This window comes from Podarcis cretensis, assembly GCF_951804945.1.
Source record: "Podarcis cretensis genome assembly, chromosome: 4".
Taxonomy (NCBI): Eukaryota; Metazoa; Chordata; class Lepidosauria; order Squamata; family Lacertidae; genus Podarcis; species Podarcis cretensis.
In genome coordinates, this window is record NC_137173.1 from 39,855,824 (window position 1) to 39,872,277 (window position 16,454).

The 16,454-nt window shown below is 38.8% G+C and overlaps 1 protein-coding gene across 5 annotated transcripts in view; it reads left to right on the plus strand.

The window, feature by feature from the left end:
• The window catches only part of EPHA3 (EPH receptor A3), a 211,463-nt gene that overhangs the window by 149,508 nt on the left and 45,501 nt on the right, over window positions 1-16,454 (plus strand). For 3 of the 5 annotated variants that reach the window (XM_079974773.1, XM_079974774.1, XM_079974777.1), the window contains 2 exons: window positions 10,579-10,608; window positions 13,341-13,465. In XM_079974773.1, the coding sequence (XP_079830899.1) occupies window positions 10,579-10,608; window positions 13,341-13,465 (155 nt within the window). The remainder of the gene's footprint in view (window positions 1-10,578; window positions 10,609-13,340; window positions 13,466-16,454) is intronic. The other 2 variants (XM_079974776.1, XM_079974775.1) reach the window with 1 other exon arrangement.

A 16,454-nucleotide genomic window follows, 5' to 3' on the forward strand; every position in this document is an offset into this window, starting at 1 on the left:
CATAAATTACCATATAGCATATATTCAACACACACACACACACACACACACAAAAAAAAAAAAAAAAAAAACTAGCGACAATTCGTTGTTGACAAAGGACAGCTGGACATATAAAGGGCTCCATTACCTTCAGTAGCTTGGGGCCTCATCAAACCTAAATCCAGCCTTGGTACTGGACTGGTGTGGGGAGTACCCATGCCATTCTCTGACATGGCTCCACATTTCAAACATTGTCTGAGCAAAACAGGACACAAAGAAGCAGAAGAAGTTCAGAAAGCCACGTTCTTAAGCTATCATTTTATTCCTTGGATCACATGTGCTCGTTGACATAGAGTCTAGGACAGTTTGCCTTGGACAACTGCAGTATTGCAATACTTTTAGGTGGGTTTTGTTGTCAACTGCCTCATGGAAAGAGTAACACGTTCTGCTTCTATTAGCTCATATGATCAGGCTTCTGCCACTATATTATAATGCTTAGGCCCAGACTTATAACTGTAGTTATCAGCCATGCTAAAGGGAACAAGACTTCATCTCAACTCCCAATAATATGTTTTCACACAGATGTTATCTAATAACACCAATCAACCCTGCTTAGGACGGGTCACTGACTGCCACAGGAGAATTATATGAAATCCACAATCCCCTGAGGCAAGGTGCTAATTATGAATGTGTCATGGAGAGAGATGGACAGCTGTGCCACTCTGACAAGCTGATATGCAGATTTATCTAGTCTGCTTGGTCAATGTTTAGTTCGCAGATAGGTTTTCAGATCAGATTTTGGGTTCTTTATTATTTTAAGAACCTTAACTTATTTAATTGGCTGTATTTTAGTTATAGTTATCTGGATCTTTTGGTAAATGACTGGAACTGTATAAATCTCTTAAATCAATACTAGGATAGCAATGGACCACAACCCTCTCTCTTTCAAGATTGTAATAGGGGAGCAATATTCTGACATAAAATAAAAAGTGTAAATATACCTTCCTACAGTATATTCAGTATCCACCGTATTCTTCAATACCAGACAGCAAAGAATAGGGGAAAAAACTAAAAATAATTTCTGCCATGCAAGGCTAGTAGTTCTCAAACAAAAAGTTGAGACAAATAAGATATAAGGGGTGTGCAGTGACCACAAGATTTCTCTTGCATCTGTAGCATTTGGAAGCAGTCCAATCTGTTTCAGATATGCTCTATGTCATTCCAATTTTATTCATTATTTGGGTCTGAATCTGATCTGTTAAAAATCCAAAGCTTTGTTTCAACTCCGTTTACTGTAATGGGGAATATGAAAACAGCTCTTGCATTTTTTCACTTTCTACAAAAATGGGTTAAGATCTTTAGGTGAAGAAGGCCCTCAAGAATGGCTTAAGCCTGCCAAATTTCAGGCAGATGCTTTCATGCAGAGAACATTTAATGTTTTGTTTGTTAAAAAAGAAAAAGTTCCAGGGGATTTTGTGCTGGGTGATTTTTACCTTCATTAGAGAAAACTGCGAGTCCCTATTTTTTCTTTCTTTTAAACTGTTTTTTAGGGGAAAGAATTATGCCACCCAATAGTCTTATTCCACTTCTTTACACCCTGATCTCACAGCCAAAACTCAGAGAAGAATGATAACCCATGAGAAGAACAACTCTGTTTATTTAGATCAACATCCCTGCTCCAAATCACTGCGATTGGAGTAGCCTCAGAAAATAATTCAATGTGATTAAAAGCTAGCCTTGTCCATCAAGACCCAAAGTTTCCCATTCATCTCTCCACTTCCACTCCTCTCTTCTTCACCTGCTCTCCTCTTGAACTCTAAATGTTTCCTTAGACTGCTTGGTTTCATTTTTCAGAAAAAGGGAGGTGCATTTAACTCTGTGCTGGTGAAGGTTGGAAGAGTGAGACATAGAGCAGTGGAAAGAATAGTGTGTGCTTGGAAAGGAATTTGAGACAGAAACGGGTAGTTTGTTGCTTGAATCAAAGTCCAAATTGTGCCTCTCATGCTCCCCCCTAGAGTCAACCCTTTAAAAAGCCTTACTGTGGCATTCAGACATCAATTCCTTCCCTAAATGATCACCCATGTGAAGCAGCCTGACCCTGGGAGCATTAATAAGACTGTCCCAGTTGTGGAGAACTGAAGTGGTTTGGGAATGGGGAGGCGAGAGATAAGAATGAGTGAAGGAGAGTGTGTGGCAGGTCCTTAAACACAATTATCTTAATTTTTTAATATGCCTGCTTACTGTTAATTTTGTTATATTGTATATTTGATTTTAGTTAACTCTAAATTTCTGAGATTTGATGAGCTACAAAGAAAGGAAGGAGAAAATTTGTAAATACCTTTCAACAGCCAGTTCATCTGTGATTGTCCCCTTGTAATCTGGATTTTGTAGGCTGATTTAAGAGTGGGAATTGACCAAGGCCTCTTTCAGCTCAGGGGTTGGGAATCTGTACCCCTCCAGATGTGGTTGGGCTGCAGTTCCCTTCATCCCTATCCATTAGCTAGGATGGCTGGGGCTGATCTGAGATTGAGCCCCTCAACATCTGGAGGGCCACAAGTTCCCCACTCTTGATTTATGAACTCAGCTCTGATTGAATTTGTAATTTCTCATCACTTGATGACAAGCAGCTTATTTGTGAGCTGTAATCATCAAAAGGCAATGGTGTTTGAGGGAATATGAAAGTCCTGCCTGTGACCTATTCACACATGCAAGCCATTACCTGATATTCCTTCCCTCATGCATACTTGAAACAGCACGTCTATTATTTAAATTGCAGCAAAATTTCAAATAAATTATAATTAGTTGGTCTTAAGCTCACTTAAATTTATCTGGATTGTACCCATTGCCTAAAATAAGACTCCATTCAACCTAACTGAATCAATAAGAATTAATAATGTATGCACAAATGGAGCTGTTTTCTTTGGTTTTGTCTTCAACAGCTCCCCTGCCCTTTAGCCATAAACTGATCTTAAAATGTTGACAAGTCACCATCCCATACTGGTATTATAGCTGCATAAAATCAAAAGCACAGCGGCGTTGTTCTGTGTAGTGAACTAGATGCATTGCCTTCAGATTCCCACATAGCTGAGAGCTTTCAACTACCAGGAAGTTCCTTATTCTGAAAGATATCCAGCAGCTGGATGTATAATAAGCTTCACAAGAGCAGTGCTGTGAACCACCGTAGATAAGATTTAGGCACCTGCTGAAGCAAAGATCTCAGTGCATAATCCTTACACTCCAAACAAGGGTGATCACACTGTCTTTCACCATTGATCTTTAAGATGTCAGAAGCTGACTCTGGATTTTAGAGGAGGTGAAGTTAAGAAGGCTGGCAGGGGAGGAGAATAATTTAACTGTACAGTATTCATACAGCTGGCATCAGGATCTCTCCATCAACCACCGTGAGACTTTCTCAACAGGAATGACAAAGCAGCATAAAAGCTTCTATTTTGTGCATGAAACTGAAAAACTGAACATGTTTACTCCAGGAAAACCATTACAAAAGCGTGCATGATTTTTACCTCTCCATCTGGGAAAGCCACAACCCCGGGAAAGCCACAACCCCGTAATTTGTGGTTCCTGACGTGAATATCTCGTGCAGCCTGTTACTTTTCAAGTGGACTTGGCATATCTTTGATTTATCACACACATGTTAAACATATGAGGAACGCGTTAGTTTCGCTCACTTTGTGTCTCTATTAAAAGGAGACGGACAGACAACAGCACATGAAAGAGTGAAACAAGCCAAAGTTTAATATGCATTTTAACAGTACCAGTGAAAAATAACTGCCACTGATTGTTCTTACAGAGAAAGTTGTTAGATAGGAATAGTTTGTCTCTGACGTGAAAGTTAGGGGCATTTTGTGTTCCTTGCTGTCTTTTCTGCCTTGCTTTCTTTTATCCCTTTTTATGTTTGCAGACCCTGTAGACAGGGTCTTCAACCCAATAAATTTTAGGGCATATGTTCCATGCACCTAATGCACACATTAAGGACCAGGGCAGGCCCCGTCTTAAGTATTAAGTTTTAAAATGCTTGAAATCGTGCTTCGTAAAACTGTTGTCTAAACAAAGCTCTTCAACAGGATAGGTACTAAAGTTAGTTTTATTTTGGCAAATTTCACTTGCTGTCCATTTTATATTTCCACCAAATGAGGATTTTTTTTTCTTGGTATACATATCTATATATCTATATCTTGGTGTACATATCTATATATGATTTTCTTGTTCAAATTCTGCTGTTTCCCTAGAACATTTGCCTATATCAGTGAATAAGATTTGAGCTTGATCAAAAAGCCATTTGAATCACTACAGTCTTGGAATTTGACCTTGAGGGAAACTTAGAGGCTCTGCTAAAAAGATGATTTCTGTGGAGTTCAACAGTCATGCTCATTGCTGTAGAATCATAATGCATTTCATAGTTCTTCAGCTCATTCACACAGTTTTCTGTTTCTGAGAAAATGCAATGAATAATAATAATAATAATAATAATTATTATTATTTTATTTATATCCCACCCATCTGGCTGGGATTCCCCAGCCAGCTTACTGCATATATAAAAATATAAAACTTATATAAATTTATAAAACTTACAGCATCTATAAAAATACAACAAAACATCAAACATTAAAAAACACAATATCCTATACAGTGGTACCTTGGGTAACAGACACTTCGGGTTATGCGTTTTCAGGTTACAGACGTGCCGAAACCTGGAAGTACCGGAACGGGCTACTTTTGGGTTTCGGCGCTCATGCATGCACAGAAGCACCAAATCGCATCATGCATGTGTGCAGACACAGCGCTGCGGGTTGCGAATGCTATGGGTTGCGAATGTGCCTCCTGCACGGATCACGTTTACAACCCAAGGTTCCACTGTACAAGCAAAAACAAACCAATAAATCAATAGAAACCAATAACAACAACAATAATAAACAGTTTTAAGTTATACCCAACATTATTCTTTCTATAACAAAGCCTGACCCTCATCTTCCCTTCTTCCACTATAGCATGGATTCTGGGGGGGAAAGTAGTCAAGGGAAAAAAATGCACCAGTTCTTAATGAGAGGATGTTTATAGAAATCGTTGGGCCAGATGTTCCACCTGTGCCATTTCACTTGTCAGATAAACAAATAGGAAACTAGTGGATAGTGGCCAAAATTGTATGAGCTCAATTGCAAAATGTCTCCTTGTTATAAAAGGAAAGGTTTGTCTTTTGAGAAAAGTCATTGTTTCTGAAAGGTGTTTGACTGAGATAAAGAGAATATAATCATCTATTTGTTCACAAAGAAATAGCAGCAAGACAAGTTTCATCCAAAATCCCCATCTTTCAGGCATGTCTTATGTAATCTACAGGGACCACCACATAAAGGTGAGAATGTAGACCGTTCTTCATGACTTGCCCTCTTCAGTGATGTTCCCAATAGGGAACCTATCAGAGTTAGTTAACATTGTAATTATTTTGCTTGTGCTATCAGTCATCTGCGAACCGAGCTGTGAGACATCTCTTCCCAAGATGTTTCATACTGGTCACTGAAGACTTGCCAAAAAGCAGTAGTTTTTGACAGTGTTTTTCCAACCAAACAAAAGCAGGCATACTGAAGCAGAATAGTCAAATTTTCACAGATTTCCCTCAGCAAAATAACTTTAAGATTGTAAGAATACTGTAATTAAAATGTACATTTGCATGATAAACTGCAGTATTGTTCGTTCAAAGGTTACATACAATAGTTCTAGAAAATGTGGAGGCCCAGTGGAATAGGGCATAAGTCTGTGCAAAGGGCATTTAGAGTATCCATACAAGGCCATTCTGTGCGCTCTGGCACTCGTCAGGATGTCCTGTTGCGCCAGAAGCGATTTAGTCATGCTGTCTGTCTGTGGACAAACAGGAAAGCTGTCTGTGGACAAATACCAGCTCCCTCAGCCTGAAGTGGGATGAACACCACACCCCATAGTCACCTTTGACTGGGCTTAACAGTCCATGGGTCCTTTACCTACAAGGAAATACATAATTAGTGAGGTCAGCAGTTTAGAAGTCATTTGAAAACTAAAAGTTCTTTTGCTTTAAAGCCTTGTGAAAGAGTTGTGATAGTTTTTATTTTAAACACTGTTGTATTTTATTCATTCATATGGAATTTAACAGCAGTTTATGCATTCAGAAACAGAGAGTTGGATCCAGACAAAGGTTGCATTCAGACATGAGGATCATTGCTATAGTTTTCCGGGTTCTGTCCCAGTTTCTAACATTCCTTTTACACCACAGCACCTGTTGCATTATGGAGCTATGGGTTTTTAATAAAAAAAAACCACCCATGTTGCATTAAATTTTAGTTGCACCAGTTGGTGTGATGTGACACAACAAGGAATGTCATTGGAAGTGTCACCCCCACACCCTTTCTGTGCATTCACTCTATTGTTCCCCCATGATTCACTGTACAGTATTTTCTGGTAACAACGCATAAATTAGCTTTGAACTGCCACCAGATTCTGCTTGATTTCCAGAGGTGCATTTTATGTGAAAATTAACAGGTAAGGAAACATCTGGAAGATGGAATAATCTCACGTCTGAATGCAGCCTAAGTTAGTTGCATTGAACTCATTGTGAAGTGAAATCATGACTAACGTTCATTTCAGTGGGACCTAATCTCAAATAGCTTAGTCTGGATCCAAGACAGAATCCACCTAATTACCCAATAAAAATCATCCCATGTAGTAATGTAGTAATGTAAAACAATACAATAAACCAGCACATAAAAGTAAAGGTAAAGGGACCCCTGACCATTAGGTCCAGTCGTGGCCGACTCTGGGGTTGCGGCGCTCATCTCGTTTTATTGGCCAAGGGAGCTGACGTACAGCTTCCGGGTCATGTGGCCAACATGACTAAGCTGCTTCTGGCAAACCAGAGCAGCGCACAGAAACACCGTTTACCTTCCCGCCGGAGTGGTACTTGCACTTTGACGTGCTTTTGAACTGCTAGGTTGGCAGGAGCAGGGACCGAGCAACGGGAGCTCACCCCATTGTGGGGATTCGACCTTCTGATCGGCAAGTCCTAGGCTCTGTGGTTTAACCCACAGCGCCACCCGTGTCCCTTAAACCAGCACATACTGACACATAAACAGTACCTAAGACATAAGAACGAAACGTAGCAGCCTGTAATCAACAATTCCCAAAGGCTTTCTGTATGGGTTTTTTTTTTTTTAAAAAAAAAACAAGCTCTGAAAGGACTTAAGGGAGAAGGTGAAACTGACCTTTCTTGGAAACAAGTCCTAAAGCATCAGGGTTGCTTGAGTTTTCTGTTAGCTGAGGCTAAACTAGGCCACCTCCCTGCAAGTGGGATCATCTTAAAAGATAGTCCTGGTTGCGGGCAGGCCCTCAATCCAGTTTCCTTCACCCTGGCATGGGCGGAGTAATACCCTCACACCAGGGTGGCACCACGATCACCCCAGGCCTATTGGCCAATCATTTTGAGTGGGGTGATCGTGGGGGAGGGGCATAAAAGCAGCAGCGCAGCGTGTGCCAAGCAGCTGCTTCATGTTGCTGAACACCCACCTACCCTCCCTTTAATTTAGGTGTCTTCTGGCCTTGCTTTGGACTTTGGTTGGTTGCCCGTCTTAGGCGGGGACCGGGTAGGAATTTTTCCTTTTGGCAGATTGGCATTAGCCTTTTGGTTTTCACCTACCTCTTAGCAATCGTCACAACTTTGTAAGGTTTGGCAGTTAGGCATTGGCTTATTGTTGAGTGGGGGAGGGGAGGTTGGCCATCGCCTGCCCTCCATTGTTCAAGGGTATTTCGTTAAACGAATCTGGGGCCTGGATCCTGTCTGAAGTCCGGTTGAGGAGCTAGGGCCATGCCAGGCCTCTGGGAACACCAGGGGAGATGCAGGCGGGTTCCCCCAAAGCAGCTTCCTCTTTTGTGGTTTACCCTTACTGACTTCCTGCAAAGGGGGCAGGAGTCTGATAAAGTCTTTTGCCAATGCTTAAGCCAATACCGCTACATTTGCTGTAATCAATAAAGTTGTAGCCTAAATTTTGCCCATTCACTTTAAATCAAAATTCTGCGTCAGTGTGAATTTTTTTACTCCTAATGGGTGGTTTGGCTTGAGGGTCTTAACATGCATTGAGTAGGGCTTCATCCAAAGCACACAAATGCTGAGCGGAGACAAGAGCACAAACCGGTCAACTGCAATCCTGTGGGCCCAGAATGAAGCTTCCACACATCTTCCTCAATTCTTCTAACTCTTCTACCTCATTTCTTTGGGCTTCACTTATGGGGATCTGAATTCAGAAATCAGTTTCCCACTATTGCATGTCTTTTACATTTCATGGCACCACTAGGGAGCAAACTTTCTCCCTAGATATGTGATGCGTTCTGCTATGCTTTAGATGAAACTGCAGTGGTAAGATGGTCATGGAGTCTACCTAGTCCTCCAAGACAGCTAAACAGGTTCGTTGACACTACACTCCAGCCTATCTAAATATTTGAAGCCCATACTGGATGTTAACCACCATAGTACACTGCAGGGTTGAAAATTTGGGGTTCTACCATGGTGGTGAGAAAGAAACCAAACAGGTTTTTCATGTGCCACTTTGTACCTGGTTTTAGATACTCCCCTCATATCTGATTTAATGGTCGAGAATCATTCTGAGAGCATTGGGCAGCTGCATGCATATGAATCTTTGTGATCCCTATAGAGACTCTACAGTCTCAACAGAACAGTTAGTAACCGTTAGGAAGCGGTAACTACTGAGTGCAGTGTATGCACATTGCAGGCTTGGCTTTTGCCATGTGTTCATCTGGAGCCCAGTTATTCATGTAACAAATACTAACACAGCACATGGAGTTTAAATCAATAAGGAAATTTATGTCTAGCTGCTACTAAGCTAAAGGAAGATGCATGATATGCTTAGGGATTATTTTCTCTAGCAAATCAATTTTAGCAAGGTAAATCTAAAATTATTGTCAGGAGTTTAAGAAGCTTCATGCTCTTTATGTTTTGCATCTTAAACACTTACAAGAATGAGCTTTTTCACTCCCAGACTTGCTTTCATTGCCTCCAAAATCTATGTGACAGATAAGGAATATTTATTTATTTATCCTTTAACAGTTTACTGCCACTTAGAGTTTCCCATGTTGGAACAATCAAGCCTTTGGCTTTTATATTCAGTGAAGGTTTTGCTGTTATTTCTTCGATACTGCTGGTGTATATGTTTTAATGTTTGACTGTTTATGGTTTTGGATTTAGTTATTATATACGGAATGATGTTATTGACTGACTGAGTAAATTTTGTACCAATATCCATGTCTGCTTAAGACTTTCAGGCATCCCTTAAATATATATTTTTAAGCTGATAGCCCTATGCAGTTGTTTAAAATGTTTCTTGAGTAGGGTTGGGGGAGAAATTCCATTCATGTATCATTTGAAGCCAAAACTATCAATTTATACTTTTGCAAAAAAAATAAATAAATTGTGAACTGCAACACAGGTGACCTTTGAAATTGGCACATGTCCGAATTCTGCTATGTAGTTCATGAACCAGTCTCTACAAAATTGCATCTGTTCGGGCAAAGTGTCCATAAAAATGAATATACTGATGGAAATAATGAAAAAATGCATTACTTTCGGGAAAGCTGCTTTCAAAAATGTGCACATCAATCAAAACTACATATAAAAATGTGTTTATTATGGGAAATGCCGATAGATTTTTAAGAGAATAATAATAATTAAAAAAAAAAAAACACAGTTCACCAAAGTATGGAGAACTGAACTGAAGACTGGAAAAATGAGAAACTGAGAGAACAAAATCCCTATCCTTGAGTAGCCAACCATTTTAATGATTGCTTCAAATTTTTGTTGATATTTTGCTAGAGGGCAGTATATAAATACTTATATGTATAAACATCAAGTGAATCTCCTATACGTCAGTACCCACAACAGATATGCAGAGTTATCAGATCTTGAAATTAAAATTTCTGATGCTTGGATAGCATGGGAGGCAACTCAGCAGCAGAATCTAGTGGTTTCTGGTGGGTCCTGGGAAAGATCTGAGTATATAAATTATCTGGTCACACAAATAGTTATGCTATTGCAGAGGTGGAGTCTGATTAATAAAGGTCAGCATGTTTACTGTAATCAAGATTTCACTGTTCCATTGACATGGTGTGGCATATACCAACAATGTGCAAGGAGCTGTTGGGGGGGGTCAAAAACAGCTATATTTCTGAAAAAATCACAATCAACTCGCTAACATTATTTGTGACTCATAGAGAGAAGTATATAAGTAAACTGTAAAAAGTGATTACAACAATTTGGGAGCAATCACTGTCATCAGGATTGTTAGCCTTGTCTCATCAACACTATATTGATTGACTTTATAGTATTATTAGTGGTGGTGGGAAATCATAACTTTTAACGATTTGTTAATTACTCATAAATATGGATGGCACCCATCTTAGCATAAGCTTGTTATGCTTGGAAAATGCAAACTAAAATGTTAAAGGGTACAAATTAGAAAAATGTAAAGATGAACTAGTAAGAAGTTATGCATGACATAGGTCTCTGCATTTCAAAACTGCCTGACTATTATTATATTTATCTTTTAACAGCAGCCAGTACTTCTGATTGTGCAATTACTAGTGAGTAGATGTTATAATCCAGATACATTTGTGTTGCTTAATGCTTGTCGGTTATTAAAATCCTTGTATTCTGAGCTATGCACGAAATTCTTGGACCAGTCCTTGCTGGTCTTGCCACAGTTGAGTTGTAAACGTGGTCCTTTTTCAGTCATAGGGACTGTTACTGAAAGATCAGCAAGGAAGGCTTCAGTTATGTGAAGTTGCTTCTCCTAGGTGCATGGTTCCCTTTGGGGACATAGAGGCCAGTGAGACCTCTCACAAGATTTAGTAGTTGTATATGGGAAGCTGGAGCTGCTTGCATAATACTGAACTTCTACTGGTGTGTGTGTGTGTGCGCGCGCATGTGTGCGTGCATGTTCTGTTGTGTTTGTCAGAAGTGCCCAGATTAAGAGCAGCTTTATCCATTCAGGCAACAACAGAGCTGCTGTCAAAATCCATTTCAAGCAATAGAAGCTGCTGCACCATATGTTCATCCTGCATCACTCCAGTAATGCCAGAGCACCTGAACCATGTAGGAGGAGCACATGCTGTGAGTGATGTTTGCTGGCAAAGTCCCTTTAAAAACACTGATAGAGTCCAGGAAGAAAATAAAGCCTAATAACACTTTTCTGAGGAAAACAGAGGTTCAGGAATTGTGCATAGCAAGGAGATATTCAACCAAACATTCACGGGAGAACTCCCTCAGAAGTACATAGCCAATCACAGCACATGTTGCGTCAGCAAGCTTTCTATAACTTTGCCTGGTTGCTAAGCAACATCTGCACCACTACTACCTTCTTGGTTAGCTGACTTGCTGATGACATAATTCACCCTCAAGTTACAAACTAAATTATTTCTACTGTTGCACATCCAACAATGCTGTCATAGAAATGAGCTACAGTACGGGCTCCTCCTATAGATATTCATTACCTTAGTGTTCACAAACAAGAACCTTCAGGCCTGTGTGTCTTGTGACAGACATTCCAACTGCATGAAAACATTTTTGGGCAGCAACTATACCACTAATATGCATGAAGCTGAACTTAGTCTGGATGTGCCCTCACATTTCTCTGGTTTAAATGATTCTAGAATCAGCTTTTAATTTTTATTTTAATTCCAATCACCCTAATTAAGGGTTGACCATGTATATGACTAAAACCTGTATTTGAAAATGATGGTGGTGATTTTATGATGATGAATTCTCAGAAATTCTCAGAATTCTCAGAAAGCTGTAATTTTAAAAAAATTCTATGGTTTTTTTGGATCAATAAAACTAGCCGAGCTAAGTTAGGAAAAAAGAAGTCTCAATGAAATCAATGGAGTAACTTTGTCATAACTTGAGTTCCAGTTGAGGTCTATGAGAACTTCATTCAAGTAACCTGGACTGTTTCTAACCCATTATGACTTATTCAGTTGCATTATAAACAAAACAACTACCATTTGTTTGAGCAGATTTGGAATAAAATTCCAGGCCAATCTTCTAACAAATGTGAATATTCATCTTATCTGCTGTTTTCAAATGAAAGCTGACATGCATTTACTTCTTACATGTCATCTTCATTGGGTAATTTGTTTTCCATTTTTCTAGTGTCCTGCCATATTACCAGGATACCCAGAATGAACCATGGGCTCACTGAATGAGCTGTTTAAACATCTAGTAGAACATTGAATTTTATAGTTAAAGGTCACCAAGCTTTTGGGGCCAGTGGGCTTATTTACTATTTAAAGAAAGCGCCATGGATGCCAGTCACAAAATGGCTGCCATGAGGGCATGGCATACCAAAAAAATGATGCTGATGGTCAGGGGTGGGAATAGCACAAAGTGGCTGTTATGGGGTGTGGCATGACACAAAATGGCTACTATTGGGACATAGCATAATGACTTCAATGTAGAAAAGACTGACCCAGTGCTAATAGAATATTAGTAGAATTGCAAAAAGTATGTTATATATTCTTGATTTGTGAAGGGATATTTATTGGGACCCTTCTCTAGCATGAGAGCCTCTGGGTGTCACATTTGTGATCCCTGTCCTGATGAGACCATACGAAGGAGAGAACTTGAATATGAACAATAAAATGTTTCACCACATTGCATTTTGGTACTTGTGTTTCTTCATTATGTCAGCAAAATTACCTGTGCCTTGATAAATGAATTGTGCTTTAGTGGTGTCTTTTTTAAAAAAGCTATATGTTTGCTTAAGCCCTGTAGAAAATTGTTAAGGATGTGGGAGAAATTTGAAGTGGACTGGGTTAGGGGAACCACAGAGAATGTCACAGAAAAGTGTATGTTCAACAGTACACCGATGATGATTATTATTAGCATTGGACCTCTTGGGACTCCTTGCCCATAATGTACTCCAGTCCTGTCATATGCCTGGAATATGAAAAAATTATCAATGAGCTGCAGAATCTGGTACTAATAACACTGCAACATCATAATAAATAGGCTGAGCACCTTTTTTTTGCTTCACTTTTTAATATATCAAATGTATTTCATTGCTTACATTATAGTAGCAGATTAGAAACATCTGCTCATTTGCCACCAGTCTTCTAGCAATAGAAAGCCTAACTCGTTTTCCTTTAGGCTATTCTGCTTCAAGGCTTGGGTAAGAAGTCTATAATCCAGCTGTTGAGTGTTGATACGAATCCAAGTTTATACTCCGGAGCCCTTCAAATGGAAACACCACCTCCTTGCCAAGGATTAGAACAGTGATAAACTCCATTTGCTTTCTTTTTCTTCTTCTCCACTCTAGCTCCATCCCCTATTACAATAATTAGAAAAGACCGGACATCCAGGAACAGTGTCTCTCTCTCTTGGCAAGAGCCTGAACATCCTAATGGGATCATCTTGGACTATGAAGTCAAGTACTACGAAAAGGTGGGAAAGCACAGCAAAGATGGCAGGGGGTGGGCTTGGCCCGTTCAGCTGGGTTATGGGAAGAGTAAGATAAGAAACTGAAAATACGTTGAAAGCTGTGTAAAAATGCTCTTTTGCATTCATATCCAAATTCTTCAAAATATGCTTAGTTGTCCGAACCATGAGCAAATATACAGAACAACATTTACATTCTGTTGATGTATCATATTAATGTTAATGCTTTCAGTGGCTGCATTTAATATTAGATTGGATTATTATTATTTATTTAGGCTTTTTTGTATAAATGCGTAGACTACATCAGTTTAAGAAGGTTACATAGGCATCTCAACTGTCCTTTAAAATTCCACTTACACAGTACGTTTAAGAAATGGAATTCTTGTTTGTTTTATACACTTGTGATATCAATGTAAAATAATTGAATTTGCGTGAGTTTCAATATTTTTCCAAAAAGATCTTATATCACTCAACTTGGCAATTAACTTTCCAGGTAAAGTCATGTAAGCAGTAATTTCTAAGGCCTGTTTAGATACTATAATTTCCCATGTTCCAGGATACAGAAAAAGACAAGTTTCTTAGAAGGTGTTTTAACCTTTTCTACTGGGGAAGGGAGTGAATGTTGCTTAATTTCCCATATATCAGACCTTCCTCATCATTTTTTTTTTTAAAAAAAACCAAAAACCTGCAAGTCAGAAATGAAAACCAGGAATAAAACCAAAACCACAGGATTTAGTACGGAAAAATTAAAATCAGGGAATTATTGTCCCAACTATGTTTGGTTGACGTACTTTATCATCTATTCTACTTTCCCCTCATTTACCCACTGAAACTTATTAATTAATTTGCTACTTTTGTTAGGATGCCCCATGACAAAAATATAGAAAACAGCAATAATATATAACACACCATAAAGCTTGCAACAGAGGATAATATCAATAAAGCAAACTCACAACAGCACCAAGAATTTCACAGATCTTCAAGTCCAATAAATATCTATAATCATTAAAAGATTTAAAAAAAAAATAACCAGTGAAAATGAAAAGACCACAATGTGGTCTCCAAGTGAGCTTCTCGGAGAAGCACATTCCATAACTCAGATGTGACCACAGAAAAGGGTCCTCCCATAGTAGATACCCATCACATTTTAATTAGCAGGGCACCAGGAGAAAGGCCTGAGGTGTATTTAGGCGTATAATTGTGTGCCAGGAGGTGCAGCATGACATAAAGGTAAAGAAAGGTAAAGGTAAAGGTAAAATGTTGCCTCCAAATGTTGCCTCCAAATGTTTTTGGATTCTGGCTCCTATCAGTCCCTGCCAGCAAGGTCAATGATGATGATAGTTGTAGTCTAACAACATATGAATAATGTCGGATTGGAACGGCGCCTCTTAGACTTTTACGGAGTGCCACTGAGGAATATCTGTATATTAACAGTAATTCCCCATAATTTAAAATTTAGCTATTTTATTTGGCTCTTGCCTTAAGTTGGGCATTGGATCTAACAACATTTGAAAAGCCACAAGTTCCCCATCCTGAATTAACTAGAACATTTTTGTTGCATGAGATGCATTAATGGCAGAATTTCTCGCTATGAAATATAGAATTGACTATCCTCTGAGAAATATTCTCTGGTAGATTATTTTATTGGTAATGTGTTGGTTTTGTGATCCATCCAGTTCTGCTTTGTGGGGCAAATGGGCAGTGATGCTTAGAAAGGAAACAAAAAAGCCTTTTTCAAAGAAATCACTGACATGTTAGGTGTTTAATCAGAGGGATTCATTCTTTTATTAAAATAAAAAAGTATGTTAATGATAAAGGACAGCATTTTCTGAATTTCTGTTTCTCTTCTGTGAAAAAATAAACCTAGAGGCTGTTTTACAGTAAAAATCTGATGATCATTAACACAAAACAGAAATTACTATACTATTAAAGATACATTGCTATTCATCTCATCATATATATTTTAAAAAAAACCTTGCCAAGCAGCTTAACAATGCAATCCTATATTGTCCACTCAGAAATAATTCTCACTGATTTCAGTGGCGCTTACTCTCAGTTGAGTGGGTATAGGATGCAGATTTATGTTTATAATAAGAAATGTGACCTTTCCATAACCACAAAATCTCCTCTTTTGCATATTTATTAAAAAGAAGAAACTGCCCTGACTATGCAAACATAGCCTCAGAAATTCCACTTAAGCAGCCATTCAGATTCATAAAATGATGACATTTATACTGGCAAACCTATTCCTTTTGGGCTATTAAAATAGTTTCCTAGGCGGCAATCTTGGACACACTTGCTAGGAAGGGAGTTCCATTCAATTCAGTGGGGCTTATTTCTAAGTAAACATGTTTGGATTTGGCTGTCTGCAACATAGCGATGAATGCAAATTAAGGGGCACTATCCAATGCATGGCAAGCCCTGTTTCCTTTCCCACAGCCACTATCTATGTGCAGGTGCTTCTCACTTTCTTGCAGGTTATTCATACTCTGAAGCTTGAGTAACTTCCACTGAGCAGAGTGGTGCTTGGATGTGGATATGGGAGCTGTGCAGATAATTTTTTCTGTTCCCGAATACCGTTTTGCACTTACAGAGGAGGGGAAAGAAAGACTCTGTTAAGCTACCCTATGGGAATTCCCCACTTTAAATGGTGCCCTCTGTTTTATCTTGTGACCTCTTTAAATCACAAAAAGTAGTCTATAAATATGCTTATTCATGTATTTTATATTTATACATTTGCAAAATATATTCTATTAATCCAATGTTTCTTAAATCAATTATTTTTATTAGTTTGAAAGGGAGGGTTTGCATAAGGGCATCTTCTGGATGTATTGCTGTGTTAAAGGGCCTTGATTTCAATCAGATGCCTGTGTCAAGCTGGTAAAAAAGAAAGGCTTGAAAGGGGGGAAAAGAAAGTCAAAACACTTTCACACATGATTAATCAGCCTAAAATCATAATGCACTGTGACTCTATTTTTGATCTGCAATAATAGAC